Raw genomic sequence first — 20,169 nt, 5'->3', positions numbered from 1 at the left:
AAGTCTGCCACTCCACCATGTTGTTACAAACTATATATAATTTTGTACCATGTTAGCCAGTAGATAGAAAAGATAAAAAATTGAGAGTCCTCCGAAGTTGACATCTTTTAATAGCTAACTGAAAAGATAATGGCAAATAACAAGCTTTCGAGACTACCAGGGTCTTTCCATTAAACCATGCCTAATGAAGAGACCTAAGTAGTCTCGAAAGCTTGCTATTTGTCATTATCTTTTCAGTTGCCATTATAAGATATCAACTACTGAGGGATCTCAATTTTCATCTTTTCACTCCACCATGGATAGGAGCTATGCATATTCTTCTCACTCCTTCTATATATTTTTTTTACCTCTCATCTAACCTCTTTGAAAAAGCACCATTTACTCCTGTTACTTATCTGAGCCTCAATCTCCAAACCATATGCCCAGGACATTTTGCACCCTCTCTTTGCAATTTTTTCTCTAGGAGCGTCATGATTATATATTTTTAGCTATAACTATTATTCAAGATTTGCCGTTGTGATGAAGTTGCTAAGCATTCAGTATTTTTCTTTTCTAGATTAAATTCTCAATACGTGAAGGAGTTTGCTCCCATTTCAACAAAATTCATGTTAATTAAATTTTGTGACCATAAATTATGGTGAATAATGAATTTAAACAATACTTGTAGTAACAGACCAGTCAAGCACTCAAGTCTTAAAGCCTTTTTACTACAGCTTACTCATTACCACATCATGTACACTAACTATTGACGCCTATCAATCTACAGTAGAAAGCTGTCATGTATGTTTGTAAGGGACCATAGAAAAGGCCCACATCAGCAGTATAAAATGACATCACAGCTCAATACTACATTCTGCCAATCACTTAGCCCTTAATTAGAAACTTCAGGCACTAAGATAAGCATTTTTGATGACACAAGTAGTAGCCTTACATGTGTTCAATAAATCTGACTAGTCTTTGGAGAGTGCTGCCATATAATGTATGTATATTCCAAGATGAGAGTTGATATTGCTGTATGTGCTGCTTGCTAAGTTAAGAAGTGCAAACCGGCAATGCTGTCATCATCAACACCTTATATACACTACCGTTCAAACGTTTAGGGTCACTTAGAAATTTCCTTATTTTTGAAAGAAAAGCACAGTTTTTTTCAATGAAGATAACATTAAATTAATCAGAAATACACTCTATACATTGTTAATGTGCTAAATGACTATTCTAGCTGCAAACGTCTGGTTTTTAATGCAATATCTACATAGGTGTATAGAGGCCCATTTCCAGCAACCATCACTCCAGTGTTCTAATGGTACATTGTGTTTGCTAACTGTGTTAGAAGGCTAATGGATGATTAGAAAACGCTTGAAAACCCTTGTGCAATTATGTTAGCACCGCTCTAAACAGTTTTGCTGTTTAGAGGAGCTATAAAACTGACCTTCCTTTGAGCTAGTTGAGAATCTGGAGCATTACATTTGTGAGTTCGATTAAACTCTTAAAATGGCTAGAAAAAGAGAGCTTTCATGTGAAACTCGACAGTCTATTCTTGTTATTAGAAATGAAGGCTATTCCATGCGAGAAATTGCCAAGAAACTGAAGATTTCCTACAACGGTGTGTACTACTCCCTTCAGAGGACAGCACACACAGGCTCTAACAGAGTAGAAAGAGAAGTGGGAGGCCCGCTACACAACTGAGCAACAAGACAAGTACATTAGAGTCTCTAGTTTGAGAAATAGACGCCTCACAGGTCCTCAACTGGCAGCTTCATTAAATAGTACCCGCAAAACGCCAGTGTCAACGTCTACAGTGAAGAGGCGACTCCGGGATGCTGGCCTTCAGGGCAGAGTGGCAAAGAAAAAGCCATATCTGAGACTGGCTAATGAAAGGAAAAGATTAATATGGGCAAAAGCACACAGACATTGGACAGAGGAAGATTGGAAAAAAGTGTTATGGACAGACGAATCGAAGTTTGAGGTGTTTGGATCACACAGAAGAACATTTGTGAGATGCAGAACAACTGAAAAGATGCTGGAAGAGTGCCTGACGCCATCTGTCAAGCATGGTGGAGGTAATGTGATGGTCTGGGGTTGCTTTGGTGCTGGTAAAGTGGGAGATTTGTACAAGGTAAAAGGGATTTTGAATAAGGAAGGCTATCACTCCATTTTGCAACGCCATGCCATACCCTGTGGACAGCGCTTGATTGGAGCCAATTTCATCCTACAACAGGACAATGACCCAAAGCACACCTCCAAATTATGCAAGAACTATTTAGGGAAGAAGCAGGCAGCTGGTATTCTATCTGTAATGGAGTGGCCAGCACAGTCACCAGATCTCAACCCCATAGAGCTGTTGTGGGAGCAGCTTGACCGTATAGTACGCAAGAAGTGCCCATCAAGCCAATCCAACTTGTGGGAGGGGCTTCTGAAAGCATGGGGTGAAATTTCTCCCGATTACCTCAGCAAATTAACAGCTAGAATGCCAAAGGTCTGCAATGCTGTAATTGCTGCAAATGGAGCATTCTTTGACGAAAGAAAAGTTTGAAGGAGAAAATTATTATTTCAAATAAAAATCATTATTTCTAACCTTGTCAATGTCTTGACTATTTTTTCTAGTCATTTTGCAACTCATTTGATAAATATAAGTGTGAGTTTTCATGAAAAACACAAAATTGTCTGGGTGACCCCAAACTTTTGAACGATAGTGTACATACTATGGTACCCTGTGGAGCCGTGTGAAAGTGATGTTTAGATTGCTATTAGCAAAGGACCGTGCAAAGGACTATGCTAACTATGACATTAGACACTTGGGCCTTTTGTTCAATAGGTTTATTAAGTATGTACAGAGAGATGGGATTCTATATTACTCAGTTCATTCTCTACATTTTCCATGTATTTATAGTAGATTGGGCAGAGCACATTCAAAGAACTGATAAGAATCCTGACCCTTCAAGGGCTGATTTACTTGGGGTCCCATGATAGAAGATCTCATGGGTACTTTTGCCTGACTTCTCCGGGTAGAAACACCCTTGCCATCTAAAAAGAGAAAAAGGTGGAGTAATCATGAACCATCTGGTTATCTATATTAGTCTGTGAACTCTACATTACATAAAATCCATGCTTGTGGCAGTTGTAGAGATCCTCCAAATACTCACAATGTTTACTAAAGCTCGTGTCACTTTGTGGAACTCTATACACATATACAATTATGGTAAATCCACCTGTAGCAGACTTTTACCACTGCGTATATTGAATACATTTTTAGGTGTGGATAGGGATTTGAAAACCTCTATCTATCACAAGTTAGAAGTACATGGAGAACAGCATAGTTTTAGATACCAAAGGCCGCAAAAGTTTTCTCTAAGTAGTCCAAAATATTGGAATCTGGTGCTAAGCGCTATAGGTGACCACAGTTTTCAATTGGAAACACACAAACTAAGATAACCTGAAGATAAATATAATAGTGTTAAAAATTGTGCCAAGGTCTGAGAGGTTACACATTCAGAAATTAATTTACATATTATGGAAAATTATGCAGTTAACGCAACATCACAAGTATAATGGTATCGGCAGGATATCAGATTCTTTCTCAATAGACAACTCAGCTTGACTAGTTGCATTCGGTTGCTATTTTTCCAGTCGGCACAGAATTTTGGTATTTGATAATGGACATTCACTTTAGATTCTTGCGTTTCTTGTAAAAGAATTGATACACAGGTGCTTTGTAAGAGAGCGGTTTAAGTGCAGCATTTTTAACAACGAAGCTATATAGTATTCAGAGGGCAACAGATACATTGCCACGGATTTTACATTTCCAAATGCACATGTAAAAAGCTTCTCCATAGGATACGGTGTTATTTCAGCTAGCCTTGTCACCCCAAGAGCTTTATTCACTCTCGGCTGCTGTTTTTCAGCTGAACTGAAATGAACTGTCAGAGTATGAAAAATACTCCGAGTGCTCCAATTGCTGTTTTTAATCATTAGCTGTTAAATGCTACGGAAGCTTTTGCAGAGCTGAAAATGTGTTTGCTTAAAAAGCAACAGTATGGCATGTTCTAATGCTAAAGACGTATTTCTTCCATGATTGCCTCTGAGGTTTTTTTTCCCCATTATTTTAAATCTTGTGCATTAAATGAAATGAACAGGAAACTTACAATGAACTAATAAATACACTATGTGCACTTTATATGCTCACATTTTGCTATATACTCCCTAAGCAGGTCCTGAGGTTGAAATACTGTGGCTAGAAGTATCCTTGTATATGTATATGTAGTGTGTCCATGGGCATGGAAACTGTGCTGAAGTTATATCCATGGCCGATCGATATCTGCCAGCGGTAATGTGGCTGCATTTTAACACCTGTATTACGTCCATAAGATCTGGACCCTCTGCACCTGCAATCCTTCATTCCCCCCTGTCTGTGAACAAACTCCATGTAAGCCAACGCATAAGATAAAGTAATCACTGTAACTGAGATCTCATTTTTAGGGACCAAATCGCAAAAAGAGTATATTGCTAAATATGAGCACTTCATCTGTTTTTCTTTTTTGTTAGTACCAGAGAGCCCTTTATTTATGTAGAAACGTATTTACCTGCAAGCATTCCACATATAGATGCCAAGGATACTCTTATCCCACCCTTATTAGTTCTTTTCTGATTACAGTCTAAGTTCATGAAATATACAAAAAGTAACAAATCGTTGAAGAAGCAGATTTTTTATTTTTAATATATATTTTTTTATATATTTCAAGGTGTTATTCGTACAGCGGTATCAGACCTTGACCGGGAGTCTCAGGACCGGTATGACCTAGTGATACAGGCAACAGATATGGCTGGGCAGCTGGGAGGACTCTCTGGGTCAACAACTGTCACCATCGTGATTACTGATGTCAATGACAACCCACCAAGGTTCCCCCAGAGTAAGTAAAGGAGATAAATCAGCTATAGTTTGGAGAAACGAGAAATATCCATGTGACAGACTATATGTTTCTTTGGGGTTAAGTTGCATTTTACCAAGTAGAGGGTGTTGCTTTTTTATATTGCTCTTTAATTTGTGACAGTAGACTATATTTACTTCATAGTAATAGCACCATTAAGGTAAGGAGAAGTATCACCAGTGAACAATAAATTTAATCAGCATTAGAATATCTGGTAAAGTCTAGTCAAATATTTCACTGCATCACATTCAATAATATTAACGCATTACTGATATTGATATCACTGATATCTTGATTTTTGTTTTAAATGGTGTAGATATTTATCGTTAATTTTAAAAACTTCCTTTAGTCGGCCATATTGAAAGCACACACTTCCTTCCTACACTGTCTGCATAGATAGTGTATTTTCTGTATAGACAGTGCAACATCTTTAAAGCTGCTGAAATGAATAGGAGTCAAGTAGAGAAATGTCATAATTATTGCAATCTCAAGGAAGTCATGGATACAGGACCCTCTCTCAAAGACCAGGGAGTGACAGGGTAAATGCATACATAACCTTATTTGTGTATATAGTGTATAGTGTTACTATCCTCCCTTATCTTGGTCTCCAGCAGTACAACAGAACTGACATTAAATCACCCACCTTATAATGATAATGAGATGACTCTGCTTAATCTGTCCCAATCTCTACAGCAAAACTGACAAATGAGCTACAGAAAACAGGAAGCCCCAGCCTATTGTGACTGCGCTTGTGGCTAGTGTGAAAACTGGAATATATCAAGATTATTTTTTTTAAGCTGCTAGTATTTAAAAAAATAAAACAAAACACCAATATCGAATATTTTTTTTTACAAATGTCCATAATAAAAACATGATTTAAAGAATCAGTTATTAGAAGAGTTTTTCAAAAGAATGCCTTAAGTGCTTTAGAAAACAGATTTGGGTCTTGAGACCATGGGAAAACCTATTTATCATAGTCTGGGCAGGTCCTTTCCAGCATCGGAGACCTCTGAAAGAAAAGCAGATACATTACTAGGCATACAGCTGTATGAAAAAATATTGTGTTATTGCTTTATTCGATTTGTAAGTGTATATGCTTGTAAATGCTTTACTTTATGGTGATGTGCCTTTATTAACAGGTAATGGTATCTCACTTTGTATTTTGAAAGGCCTGGAAAAACGTCCCAGACACAATTTTCTAGTGTATTTTGCTGCGCCAACAAACTGTGTGAGGAGCACAAAGGGGCGCACTGCTTAACTGATCCAACCTATCGGTATTTAGTGCACGGTCTATGGCCCAGAAAGCAGTAGTCCTGTTAGTGCTGATAATCATGAGATAAGGAGACATCCTCAAGCTAAAGTGGGTTATTGATGGTGGGTTGAGTTGCTAGGGAGCCTCCCAGCAAACAGTAAGAGTGATTCGGCAAGTGGAATTGCCAGGGATTCTCCCATCAAGAGACACTGGTGTATGATGGGTGGAGTTGCCAGGGAGCCTTCCTGCGACAGAAATTGCTAAAGGCCAGAGTTAGAAAGGGCCTGGAGACAAATAGGACATTGTCCAGCATGATGCAGGAGTTATAAGCTCTGTCGGCAAGTAAAATTGGTGAGCCACCATTGCCTACATTGCTATCATTTGCATTTGTGAAACGTTGAAAACCGCGCCTCTCAGCTCCCCCTCGTGGTTGTTGTTAACACCCCCTTGTGGCTGTTTGCGGGAGACTACTGGTCTAGTAAAATAACTGTTATTTGAAACATAACTGGGCCTGCTCTTATAATTGCAACTAAGACATTCCGACTTGCAAAACTCAACTTACAAATTTTTTCCTACAATAATCAGATTAATATTGCAGACTGAGATGGAGAATGATTTTGCTTGAATGTTTGCCATCTTAACTTCAGCATATTGCCACTTCAGCTATAGGCGGACGGTTTGGGTATCTGAGACAGAACAGTTGCCGCAGATACCCTAGTCCAGGTTAAAAACACTTAGCTGAGGTAGAAAGGGACAAGAAGGATCGCAGTGCTTAAACCACACTTACCTCTTCCTATCAATACCATATTAATCAGATATTTTTTAAATACTAAATTTAAGGTGGGGGGCCTTTCTCTTTAGGAAAGGATTTTAGTAGTTCTTAAGATTTAAAATATGATTCCTAAAACTTATAATATTGCCTACTTTCTAGAGCTTTATCGGTTTAGTGTAATCGAGACTGCTCCTCCAGGCTCACTCATTGGTCGTGTAAAAGCAGAGGATGCAGATATGGGAGAAAACACAGACATGTTCTACCAGATCCAGCAGCAAGAGGCGGCAGCATTCTTCAGTGTTACAACAGATACAGTGACTCAGGAGGCTATCCTCAGCATTCTACAGGTATTGACTTTTGAGACATGAGATACAGTACTGTCTGATATCACTGATCATCAAATATGTTACCGGTCTTCATTATATATCTACTGTGAAAAAGTATCTACCCACATCAGATGCGCCCAATTATTGCAAATTTGTCACACCGAATGGTTTATGATCTTTACCCCTTTGCAGGGTGATCATGTAGGCATAACTGATATAAGTAATATTTGTGTTGGGTAACTTTGCCACTAAAATGTGTAGTTCAGAGTTGCACAAAAATGTAAGTTTTTACTTGGTGTTAATAACATTTAATTTTATCCATAAAAGAAATGGAATATAGTCTATTTGATAGTAGGATATAAAAATGTAGGTGCAACAGCTGGGGAGCCACATGCAGAGTGTCCAAGAGCCACATATGGCTCCAAACCTACCGGTTGGGGGAACACTAAATGACAGTACATTTTCTCTAATGCTTGGTACGTAGGGTATCTGTGGTGACAGCCCTGGTATTAGGGCATATTTAATCAATGTTTTTTTACTGCCTTTTCTATCCCTAATACTAGCAGTTCCCAGTTTCCAAATGATATTATAAAAATGTCTACTTTACAGGCTTCAGTTTCTACTTTAGCTGCCTGGATATTGTATATTTCTCCTTTATTTCCAATGATTACTTCCTATAAAAAGACCTGAAATTACTGTGAAATTAAATTACTATCGGTGGTCCTGCAATGTAGAGGTTATGTGAGTTCTCCAGGTCTGCTTGCTTTGGATCATAACACTCTGTAAAGCCTCCAAGGAGTCCTGAGAAGCTCAATCTTCTATACCAAAGGGCATGTGTCACTAAATAGCGTTCTGCTTGTTAGGAGATCTGTGAGGTGTCTGCTCCCACCAAGTGGATATTACATGATCCAACAGAGGGAGTGTGTCTTTATAAAAGTAAACCATTGGTTCATGATACCACACCAAGCAGACCAGAAGAATGTTAAGCATCTCTGTACTACGGTCCCCAGGTAAGTAAGGTTTTTGTGTTTTTCGAGTGAGGGTTCCGGGGTAATAATGGGGGATTAGTGTTACCCTCTGCACCGTCTAACACTACGCCCCGCTTTAGTAATGGACGCTGTCAATCAGCCAGTGTCCATTACTAAGGCGGTAGTAATGACGTTTAAAAGAAAATACAAAGACATAGAAGAAATATTTTATTGAAATAAAAAACTCCCACACATCCCTCATTAACCATTGAAAATAAAAAAACGCTGTCATCGAAGTAGTCCTCAAATTCGACGTAGTCCAACACCCGAACCTGTAAAAAAAGCACAAACACAAAAGAAACCATTAGTAACACAGGTGGTAGGCTTAGATACAGGGCCCATGTGTGATACTGTCTGTTAGACTATGTATCTAAGCCTACTACAAGGTAGGCTTAGATACAAGGCCTCAGCAGATAGTAATCTTATACTGTATAAAATTACTGTCTGCTGGGGTCCTATATCTAAGCCTGCCTTGTGGTAAGCTTAGTTACAGGGCCCTTCAGACAGGATCGCACATGGGCCATATATTAAGCCTACCATGTGGTAGGCTTAGATACAGGGTCCATGTGTGATACTGTCTGTTAGACCCTGTATCTAAGCCTACCACAAGGCAGGCTTAGATATAGGACCCCAGCAGGGTAACAGTAATGTTACAGTTACCCTCCTCTACGGCTCCGCGTGCAGCGGATGTCCCGACACCATCCAGACGTCAGGACTTCCGCTGCGCTCGGGAAGGTGGGTAAGCATAGTGTTATCACGATAGTAACAGGGGCCCGTGTATTTTGTAACATAGGCCCCAGTTACTAAAGTAAACTTTTATAGACTGCTTCCCGGTCACAATTGCGTCCACTGTGACCCCTCTAGCTACACCACTGAATTTGGCAGTCGCCCGGGAATCCGAGGCCCCTGGCCAAAGATCCGGGGATTGGCCCCGGGCGCCAGGTGCTAGCGACGCCCCAGACGTGCCCTCAAGTGCTGGGACCACCCCATGCTGATATATTGTGGGGGGGGGACGACCATGCACGGTGAGGCTTGCTAACCCAGGGAATTAAAAAGTGTAATCAGACAGGGGAGTGTAAAAAAGGATTGATACCAGAGTTAATGGCTGATGATATGATGTCAGCGTGATAAAACAAACTCTGGAACAATGAATGCATATAATTTAAACAATATCCTTGAAAATATATATATATAAGTGGGCTATTAGAGAGTATTGACCTTGCTTATGGACTTAGTCTGGTGTGCCTTGGCTGGGCCTTCGCCATATGTATATATGATGTAAAATGTTGGATTGTACCAAATGGTAATTGATAGTTCTTTTTAATAATCTCTTCTTTAATTATTATGGAAATGTTAAATATGTGTTTGACACTCATTTTAAATAATAAAAATCTTTCTTAATAAAATAAAAAATGAGTGTGGGCTATTAAACCAGAAATTGATTTGAAAAAAAAATGCTTGTCTGTACATACCACATGGGACCTTTGAGCATTGGGGCCACTACTTTTCTAGGCTTTATGAAATACACTGTGATCCCTCTGGCTCACAATTACTGGTGGGTTTAGATCCACCAAAGAAATTAGTGACCAATGATGAATTTATTACCAGAAGGGAAGTGCTCTATGGTGGGATGTTGGACATCAGAGAGCCCAAATACCATTCTAGCCCAAAAAGGAACTTGTTTTTTAAAAATATCCACAAAAAATTCTTATGTTGACGTTTGGGATGTTAAAAGGTATGCCTGTAGTTTGGGGCCCCCTCAAATTTAGTTTTCATTATTCATGTATACATATTGCACCCAACAGCTCCACATGGTTATAGCTTCACCCCAATACCCACCAGATAGGATAGCATTTAAAATGTTCCTATTTTATTTGTGGATGATATATACACCTAATTAAAGAATAATAAATAGTATAGTAAATATTATACACAGCAGACTGGGCAAGCGGAACGAAGCAAATGTGCAGACGGGGGCAGAGCTATAAATTACTGGGCAATCGCTGTGAAAAAATGTTGAAAACTATTTTTAATGTGGAAGGGGAGTCTGACTCCTGTGCTTCTCCCATACTTGTCTGGGATAGAGAATCACTTGCAAAATGAGAGCGCTCTGGGAGTATCTGTAGAAAAGAAGCATTAAACATAAATATACCCAGCTCACATTTTAGATCCAAGGGCATTGTAATAGCCTCAAATGTGTAGTTATAGAAAAGTGAATGCAGAAAATCTCCGAATATCTATCCGTCCGTCTATCTATGAAAATGCTTCTAGTTTGCATTCTTTCCTAATTTACTCCAAATATTCTCATTACAAATAACATTGTCTGCATAACAATTTCAGCAAAAAAAGTCACCTTTGAAATATTTATAGCAAGGCATTGTAATACTCTCATATACGTACTTATATAAAAGCCGAATCTGAATATCTATCTATCTATCTATCTATCTATCTATCTATCTATCTATCTATCTATCTATCTATCTATCTATCTATCTATCTCTACTATGCATGTTCTATCTATCTATCTATCTATCTATCTATCTATCTATCTATCATCTATCTATCTATCTATCTATCTATCTATCTATCTATCTATCTATCTATCTATCTATCTATCTATCTATCTATCATCTATCTATCTATCTATCTATCTATCTATCTATCTATCTATCTATCTATCTATCTATCTATCTATCTATCTATCTATCTATCTATCTATATCTACTTTTCATCTATCTATCTATCTATCTATCTATCTATCTATCTATCTATCTATCTATCTATCTATCTATCTATCTATCTCTACTTTTCATCTATCTATCTATCTATCTATCTATCTATCTATCTATCTATCTATCTATCTATCTATCTATCTCTACTTTTCATCTATCTATCATCTATCTATCTATCTATCTATCTATCTATCTATCTATCTATCTATCTATCTATCTATCTATCTATCTATCTATCTATCTATCTCTACTTTTCATCTATCTATCTATCTATCTATCTATCTATCTATCTATCTATCTATCTATCTATCTATCTATCTATCTATCTATCTATCTCTACTTTTCATCTATCACGTATCTATCATTTATCTTTCATCTAGTAAAATGATTATATTCTGCATTCTTTTTTAATTTACTCCAAATTTCTCATGACAAATAATATTATCAGCAGAGCCATTTGAGGGAAAAGTAGCACCTTCTAAATATTTACATAAATAAATTAGTTGTTGGTATGTTGCCCTCTTGTTTTAATGATGATACAAACTCCAGCTCGCATGGACTCCTAGCATTATTTCACAATGTTCCGGGGACTATCTTGTGATGATACTGAATGCTTGGCTTTCTCACTCTTTGAGTATTCGATAGGGCTAAGGTCAGGTGACTGTGGATGGAAGTCCATAACTTTTACCAGTCCTTACTCATCTTTAATCTTCAAGTAGTGACCCTAGACATGTATTTCGAGTCATTATCCTGCTGTAGTATTAACCCTTGTCCACAAATATCAAAACCAAAGCGTATAATGTAACCCCTTAGAAACGTTCAGTCTCGCCAAGATTTGACACTGAGAAACCTCTTTTTTGCTTAGAATATCTGTTTGACTTCTGGTACTTTCACCTAGTTCTATTGTCATATTATATATTCTACTGTCACAATGTTACTAAATATTGCAATAAATACCTGAGGCATTCACAATCTGAGAGTCATCTGAACATCTTCTTCAATGGAAGGGATAAAAATTAAAGAAGTCTGACCTTTGTACAAAGATTTTAACACAAAATAGCTTAATTTTTAATAGTGCGGGATTTTGTGTATGTCTTCCTTTTACTTTTCTATAACTTTTTTTGTTTTACATTTTCTAAATGATCTATACCACGGCTTCTCAATATATTTCTTCTGGGACCTCGCCAGCCAGAATATGGTAAAGCCTGTTCCTCACCATTGGCCATAATCAATGGCAAATTTTATTTAATTGACTGTAATTTATTTTATAATTGGTCTCGTTACCCTTGTAGAATATCAAAATAAGTAAAAAAAAAGTTGGTTATGTTGCTGAACCAGAGATTTGTGCAACCATAGAAAGAACTAAGCATCCTATAATCACTTCTGTCAAAACTGCCTCACTAGGAGTGCTACACAGACAACGGGAGATGTCTCACCACTGATACCCACCTCACAGCCAGAAGCACTGATCTAGGCAATGAAAACCAGTACAGATTAGGAGTAGACAGGCACTTGCACATGCATAGTCGGAAATGGAACCAAGTTATCCCAGTCCAATGCTGAGTGTTCATCTATTTTTGCTACTCATATCCATTGGCGTACCTACAATAAATGCTGACTATTCCACGAAGGTGTCTATGGTGGTGATAGGGGACCCGGCACTGAACTGCTCCCAGCTTGTTCTCTTGAAGGTGTCATTAAAAATTCTGTACCTGCAGTTTGCTGTTAGCTCCCCCTAGTGGCAGACGCAAGCAGCCATAATTTTACAATTTAGCTCTATCATTGTATAAAGGGAAACAGGAGATTTGATGATCTGCAAAGAGGAAGCTGGAACACACACAGAATATCAAGTTTTCATAACACTTTTCTTCTTTTTTATTTTACTCCTTGGGCAGATGATAAATCACCTATGCATTAAACATTACCCTTACATACCTGGGCAGATTTGGTGTTCGGGAACTTGGGAAAGCCTGGTGACATTTCCTGTGGGAGCTTTACTGGAGGCCATACTGTTAGTTATTCAGCTATCCTAAGAAAATATATAATTAATGAACAGCTACATCAAAGCTGTACTTTCTGATGTTTTTTTCTAGGCAAAATGCTGCAATGGATAAATGGGATAAATAAAGTGACCTGTGGAAAGCACACATTAGACAGTTTACATAAAGACTCTGGATTAATTAGTCCGTGACAACGCCTGTGAAAAATCAGATGTAGTACTACCCACATCTGTGAGAATATTGACGGAACATCTGATGGCAATCACGGGGATCCATCATGATAGCAATTCAATACAGCACAAAGATATTGAAATCCATTGTACTGGGGGAGGGGTAAACCACCTGAGCTCTTAAGTTTAGTCTTTTTTTGTGAAGTGACTTTTTTCTTCTTTGTATTATTGAACACCTCTGTTTTTTCTTTCTTTACGTTATTGACTACTCCTACCCACAGTGAGAGACATAATGATGTGAGTATTCTAAACAATGGCAGAGCCCTAGATCCAGGCTGTGTCTCTGCCACTGTTAAGAGAAGGACAATTTACTGAATATATGCTTTTATGTGCCAAGCGGATTTCAAAACAAAACCATATTTTTTTATATAATTTTTTTTAAATGCATTGACATGGTCTAAATTCAAAATTATTACTCTCTAAAGTCAAATGGTCACCTGAAAAAATATGTTTCAGAGCTGTTCTATTTTTTTAAATCTTTTAATCTATTCAACTAAGGCTGAGTTACTAACCCCCAATGGCAGCCATTACAGTACCCACTGGGGCTTGTCACCCAGATTTTCACATACACTGATCATGCAGGAATAAGTGTTCATACTTGCCAACTGTCCCGAATTTTCCCTGACCGTCCCGCATTTACTCAGACAGTCCCGGCAAATTACTGTCCCGGGACTTGTCCCGGTAACTGCAACAATCAATTGTATCTGCGCCCTCAGGATGCAGATACAATTTAATACTATGGCAGAGCAGGAATCTATACGCTTCCTGCTCTGCCATTCACTCCTCCTGGAGCGAAATCCCCAGCCAAAGCGTTGCCGACTCCCTGGTCGGGGATTCCGCTACAGAAGGTCCCACTGACGTCACTGCCGTTATATGGACAGTGAAGTCATGGCTCTCTCTATGAGAGGAATTCCCAGCCAGGGCATCAGCAACGCTTCGGCAGAGGATCCCAGCACTCCAGGAGTATAGTTACATAGTTGCATAGTTAGTACGGTTGAAAAAAGACACATATCCCTCAAGTTCAACCAAGGGATGGGAAAAGTAAAGGGAAAAATTACTTACCATAAGAGCTAATATTTTTTCATTCTAGGAAATTATCTAAGCCTTTTTTAAAGCCATCTACTGTCCCTGCTGTGACGGCTCCTGCGGTGACTATTCCATAGATTCACAGTTCTCACAGTAAAGAAGGCTTGTCGTCTCTGTTGATTGAACTTTTTTTTCTCCAGTGCCCCCTTGTTTTTTTTAGGGGGTTTTACATGGAACAGGATTTCACCATATTTTTTGTATGTGCCATTTATATATTAATATAAATTAATCATGTCCCCCCTTAGTCGTCTCTTTTCAAGGCTAAATAGGTTTAATTCTTTTAATCTTTCCTCATAACTTAGATTCTCCATGCGCCTTATTAGCTTCGTTGCTCTTCTTTCTATTTTTCCCAACTCCCGGGCATCCTTTCTATGAACTGGAGCCCAGAACTGAACTGCATATTCTAGATGATGCCTCACTAGTGCTTTGTAAAGTGGTAATATTCCATCTCTGTCCCGCGAGTCCATGCCTCTTTTAGTATACAACAATATCTTGCTGGCCTTTGAAGCAGCTGATTGACATTGCCTGTTGTTATTTAGTTTATGATCTATAAGTACACCCAGATCCTTCTGGACAAGTGACTCCCATAGTATAGCTCCCCCTAGGACATATGATGCATGCAGATTGTTGGTACCCAGATGCATAACTTTACATTTATCTACATTAAATTTGTGGATGCCCAAACACTCAGTGTGTTCAAATCAGCTTGCAATTTACAAACATCTTCCATAGACTGAACAATACTACATGGCTTGGTGTCATCTGCAAAAATAGAAATAGTGCTAATAATCGCATCCTCTATATCATTAATAAATAAGTTGAATAATAGTGGTCCCAGCACTGAACCCTGGGGTACACCACATGTCTTACACCTGAGGTTTATTCTGGTGCTGTATTTATGTAGTGAGCTTTGTTCTGGTGTTGTATATACGTACTGAGCTTTGTTCTGGTGCTGTATTTATGTACTGAGCTTGGTTCTAATGCTGTATATATGTACTGAGCTTGGTTGTGATTCTGTATGTATCTACTGAGCTTTGTTCTGGTGTTTTTATATATGTATGAGCTTGGTTCTGATGCTGTATATATGTATGAGATTTGTTCTGGTGTTGTATACATGTACTGATCTTGGTTCTGGAGTTGTATATATGTTGTGAGCTTCTCTTTGGTGCTGTATATATGTATTGAGCTTGGTTGTTATGATGTATATAATTCCAGAACCACGCTCAGTACACACATACAGCACCAGAACTAAGCTCAGTACATAAATACAGCACAAGCACCAATGCAGCTCAATACAGAGACCATTTGCAAATTCTGTTTAACGCCTGCCATATTAGTTTGTGCGGCATAAATCTAGAGCTCACAGTATAGCCAGACTGATGGTAAGAATATGCTGAGAGTTGGTGTTTCACAAAAAAGAACGATACATCGTTGATCGGCGCTCGTTTGCTCCTGTCACACGGAGCTATGGATGGGGACGAGCGGTCGTTACTCGCTCATCCCCATACATTATTATCATGTCGGCAGCACGTCTCCCTGTTTACAAAGGGACATGTGCTGCTGACAACGATATTATTTAACTTTTTTACAAACTATACGATCAGCAGATGATCGAGCGTTTGCTCGTTCATCTGCTGATCCCTAACCTTTTAATGCAGGGCAATTATTGTCAACGAGCATTCTATGAATGCTGGTCTGCATGATAGTTGACCACTGTAAAACCCCCTATAGGGCCTCTCATAGAGCCCCGTGTAGATAGTGCTCCCCATAGTGTCCTTTGTAGATAGTTTCCCCATAGAGCCCCGTGTAGATAGTGCCTCTCATAGAGCCCCCTGTAGATAGTGCGTTCCCTGTAGATAGAGCCCCTTGTGGCATTATTATTATTATTGTTCCCTATAGATAGTGCCCTGTGTGGCGTCCCCTGTAGATAGTGCCCCCTGTGGCGTTCCCTGTAGATAGTGCCCCGTGAGACGTTCTCTGTAGTTAGGGGCCCCTATATAGTCCTCCCCTGTATTTAGTGCCCCCTATATAGTCCTCCCCTGTATTTAGTGCCCCCTATATAGTCCTCCCCTGTATTTAGTGCCCCCTATATAGTCCTCCCCTGTAGGTAGTGCCACCTATATAGTCCTCCCCTGTAGTTAGTGCCCCCTATATAATCCTCTTCTGTAGTTAGTGCTTCCTATATAGTCCTCCCCTGTAGTTAGTGCCCCCTATATAGTCCTCTCCTGTAGTTAGTGCCCCTATATAGTCCCCCTGTAGTTAGTGCCCCATATACACTCCTCCCCTGTAGTTAATGCCCTATATATACTCCTCCCCTGTAGTTAGTGCCCCCTATATAGTCCTCCCCTGTAGTTATTGTCCCCTATAGTTTAGGCCCCCAACACTGCCCACAGTAAAAGGAAAAAAACAAACATATTCTTACCTGCCCCGTTGCCGCGCCAGTCCTCCAGTGGAATGACGTGATTGCGACGACTGAATCATCACTAAAGAGCCGAATGGCGAGGCATCATATGCCTTGCCAGGGCAGCGCTAGTCAACTCAATTGTATTTGTGTTCTAAGGACGCAATTACAATTGAGTGCAGGGGACCGGTTCCGGTTTCCCGCTTCACCCAGGTTCTGCGAACCGGCTGTCGTTTTAACAACCAGTTCAGGAGAACCGGGGCGAACCGGCCGGATCCCACCCCTGGTTGTCAACATAACTAGTGCAGAAATTCTGGATGGCCACACCCCACTAACCACACCCACCAGATAAACCATGCCCCCATAAGACACACCCACCAACGACGCCACACTCTAAGTGTCCCTGGAAAAAAAATTCAAATGTTTGCCACTATGCGTCTTGGATTTGCAATATGTAAATCGGACATGTGTGAATGTAGCCTTAGTGTTACAAAAGTGCTGGCAGTTTTATTATAAAAGCATTATAATCAATAATTATTATTATTATTGTTATTAAAGCATTATTATCATGAACCAAGAGGCTCAGGATGAACAAAGCTATAAGTCACTGTCAGATAAGGGAGTACTGCAGTGCATTGTGGGAGAACACAAGCAATGCTGTATCTGTAATAATAATCTATAGGCCTCATATAATAGCTCTTTAAAGGGGACTGTCACAGATATTGATGTGACCAATGGCGTGAATAATATGTTCTGAGTATATTGCTTTCTCTGGGACAGGCAGCTGCTTCTATTGCAGGAACATGATAGGCTTGATCCCGGGCATCCAATTCAAATCTGTAATCACTACTCAACTTACATTCAGGGCAGGGCTTCCTAGTCCCCTTTATGTTAGGTCTACAAGGTCGCGCAACATGGAGATGATAATGTCGCAATGTGACATCGCAAGTAATGATTGTGAATGTGGTCGCGTTACGAGACGACAGTAGCAAAAAATCTGCACCTACTGAATTTTTGGTCCCAGATCGCAAGTTGCAGGCGACATCACCTGCATAGACATTTATGTAAGTCATTTTCATCTGCGTGTTATTTGCGAAATCCTATCTTTTTCTTTTCTTGGGTGTCTTTTGGATATCGCAATGCCTAAATCGAATGCAACTCTGAACCAAATCGCACCCTAATTAAGTCATGCAACAGCAAAGACAAATCGCAAACATTTTTTGACGTGTAGCCCTAACCACAATAGATCCACAGAGCATCTCTGCTATAAAATCTGCTTCCTAGGCAATATACTGTGCTCAACCAATTCTATTCTCTTTTGGAAGAACAGAATTCAGTACGAACACAAATTTCCTTGCTTAGCAGTGTTTACATATACAATGCATAATGCCTATAGATATAAAATATAGAAAGAAATCTTATGACTGGTGCCCTTTAAATATCAGATTTTGATGTCTTTAGTCAGAGTTACTTTTTCGCTGAATGCAAGATTTAAGTAAACCTATCCTTACGGTTGCCCCTGGCCTCACTTCCTTATACCTATTCTCTAGGTGACTATATTCGGCCCCCGCCGGTAAATTATTCATGCATAGTGGACAGCTGTTAAGATTTGTCTAGTCAGTTTCATTCACACTATTTTTTTGGCAGCTTTTTTTTTGTCCCTGGGAAAAGAAAAAAACATATGACACACTTTTCCCAAATTCTCAATTGTACAAAAACTGTATGAAAACAAAGACAGGTTAGTAAGTGGATGAAAAACTTGTCACATTAGCGCCATCTGCTGGAAAATCGAATTGTCTATATCTTAGTTCATGATAAATCATGATATACCTATATTATATACCTATATTATCAAACAATAAGACTACAATCATTTGTAGTCGGCTGTAACCTAAAGAGTTTTTGTTGGTCTTCCCTGAGTCACTTAAGGGGTCAGTGCATGATTTGCCTCTGTCATGGGGAGTGGACTGTATAGGGATCCCAGGAAAGTTACACCAAAAAATTGCTGCGTAAATAGCAATTACATAATATAATACTGGAAATGTGATATTTTATTACAGCCCTGCCTGTTATCCAAAATCTGTTTATATATCCTCCCACACAGAGGGTATTTTTCTGGCATTTTAAACTGCATGAAAAAGCACAAGCATTTTTTTATGGCATTTTTTGGTGCCGTTTTTTATTTTGTAACATTATGAACATGTGTTCTTTCTGGTGCTTTTAAAGTCCTATACAGAAGTCTGTGGGAAAAATGGCAGAAGAAAAAGCCACACTCCTAACATGTTGCCTTTTAAAAAAAATTACACTTATCCAAAATTTGCTACAAAAAAGCCACAAACAAAAACTCTGTGTAGGTCTGAGTTCACACGGGGCGGATACACTGCGTTAAACCCTGCCGCGTATCCACCCTGTGTGCCGCAGGGAATTCCGGGCGAAAAAGCGCACCAAACTGTGGTGCAGTTTTTCGCTCGGAATGTCCGCTGTGGAAAACTGCAGCACTTAGCCGGCTTCCTGAGATAATGTATCATCCTAGGAGACCGCTGTAGCGGCGGTCACATTGGATGAAGCGTCATCCCAGTAGGCCGGCCCTCTGACGTCCTCCAGGACGACCTCCTGGTATGATGTTTCATCCCATGTGACCAACGCTGCAGCCTGTGCTGGAGGGACAAATGCAGACTCCTGGGTAAGTATGAGATTTTTTTTTCTGAGTTGCGTTTTTTTGGGCGGAATCGCTGCGTACCCGCCGCAAAAAATGCAACAACTGCTATTTGTCGCGGGATTTACCTCCCCATTGAATTCAATGGGGAAAACCCGCAGCAAATAAGCAGCGTTTACGCAAATACAATTGACACACCTTAGATAAATTTTGGAGCATTTTTTCCGCTCTGTATTTACGCAGTCTGTGGATGAGATTTGTTTTATCTCATCCACTTTGCTGCTACTGTATTTGCTGAGGATTTTCCGCAACTAATTCCGTTGCGGAAAAAACGCAGTATTTACGCAACCTGTGAACTGACTCTAAATAGGCTTTGTCATGTTTTACCTTAGACTGTAAAGGCTATGTAAACCTTTGATACATTTTTTTTTTCTTTAATAAAACAACGTATTAGAGGATTTTGGACAATTTTTTGAATTGGTTGTTTATTAAAAAAAATATATATATTTTTTGAGAAACAGCTTCTGTGTATGCAAAATACACAGAAGCTGTGTCTTGCGCTCTAACCTGATTCGGGTTGCATACAAGCCCCGTCTCAAAGAGCAAAACATTTTTTTTTATATAAAAGAACAATTAAAAAGTTGTCTAAAATTCTCTAATATGTTGTTTTATAAAAAAGAAAAAAAAATGTCCTCAAAGGTTTACATAGCCTTTAAAGTAACGTCTGGCTGTAGCGGTTTTTTGTAGAAAAACACAGGCAA

General features: G+C 39.2%; 1 protein-coding gene across 3 annotated transcripts in view; it reads left to right on the top strand.

Annotated features, from left to right (window-relative positions):
• CDH22 (cadherin 22) overlaps positions 1-20,169 on the top strand; it is a 349,787-nt gene that overhangs the window by 314,234 nt on the left and 15,384 nt on the right. For all 3 annotated transcript variants that reach the window (XM_075846720.1, XM_075846719.1, XM_075846721.1), the window contains exons 5-6: positions 4,740-4,907; positions 7,109-7,296. In XM_075846720.1, the coding sequence (XP_075702835.1) occupies positions 4,740-4,907; positions 7,109-7,296 (356 nt within the window). The remainder of the gene's footprint in view (positions 1-4,739; positions 4,908-7,108; positions 7,297-20,169) is intronic.

This window comes from Rhinoderma darwinii, chromosome 13 (genome assembly GCF_050947455.1).
Source record: "Rhinoderma darwinii isolate aRhiDar2 chromosome 13, aRhiDar2.hap1, whole genome shotgun sequence".
Lineage (NCBI taxonomy): Eukaryota > Metazoa > Chordata > Amphibia > Anura > Rhinodermatidae > Rhinoderma > Rhinoderma darwinii.
This window is presented reverse-complemented; position numbering and strand designations above follow the sequence as displayed.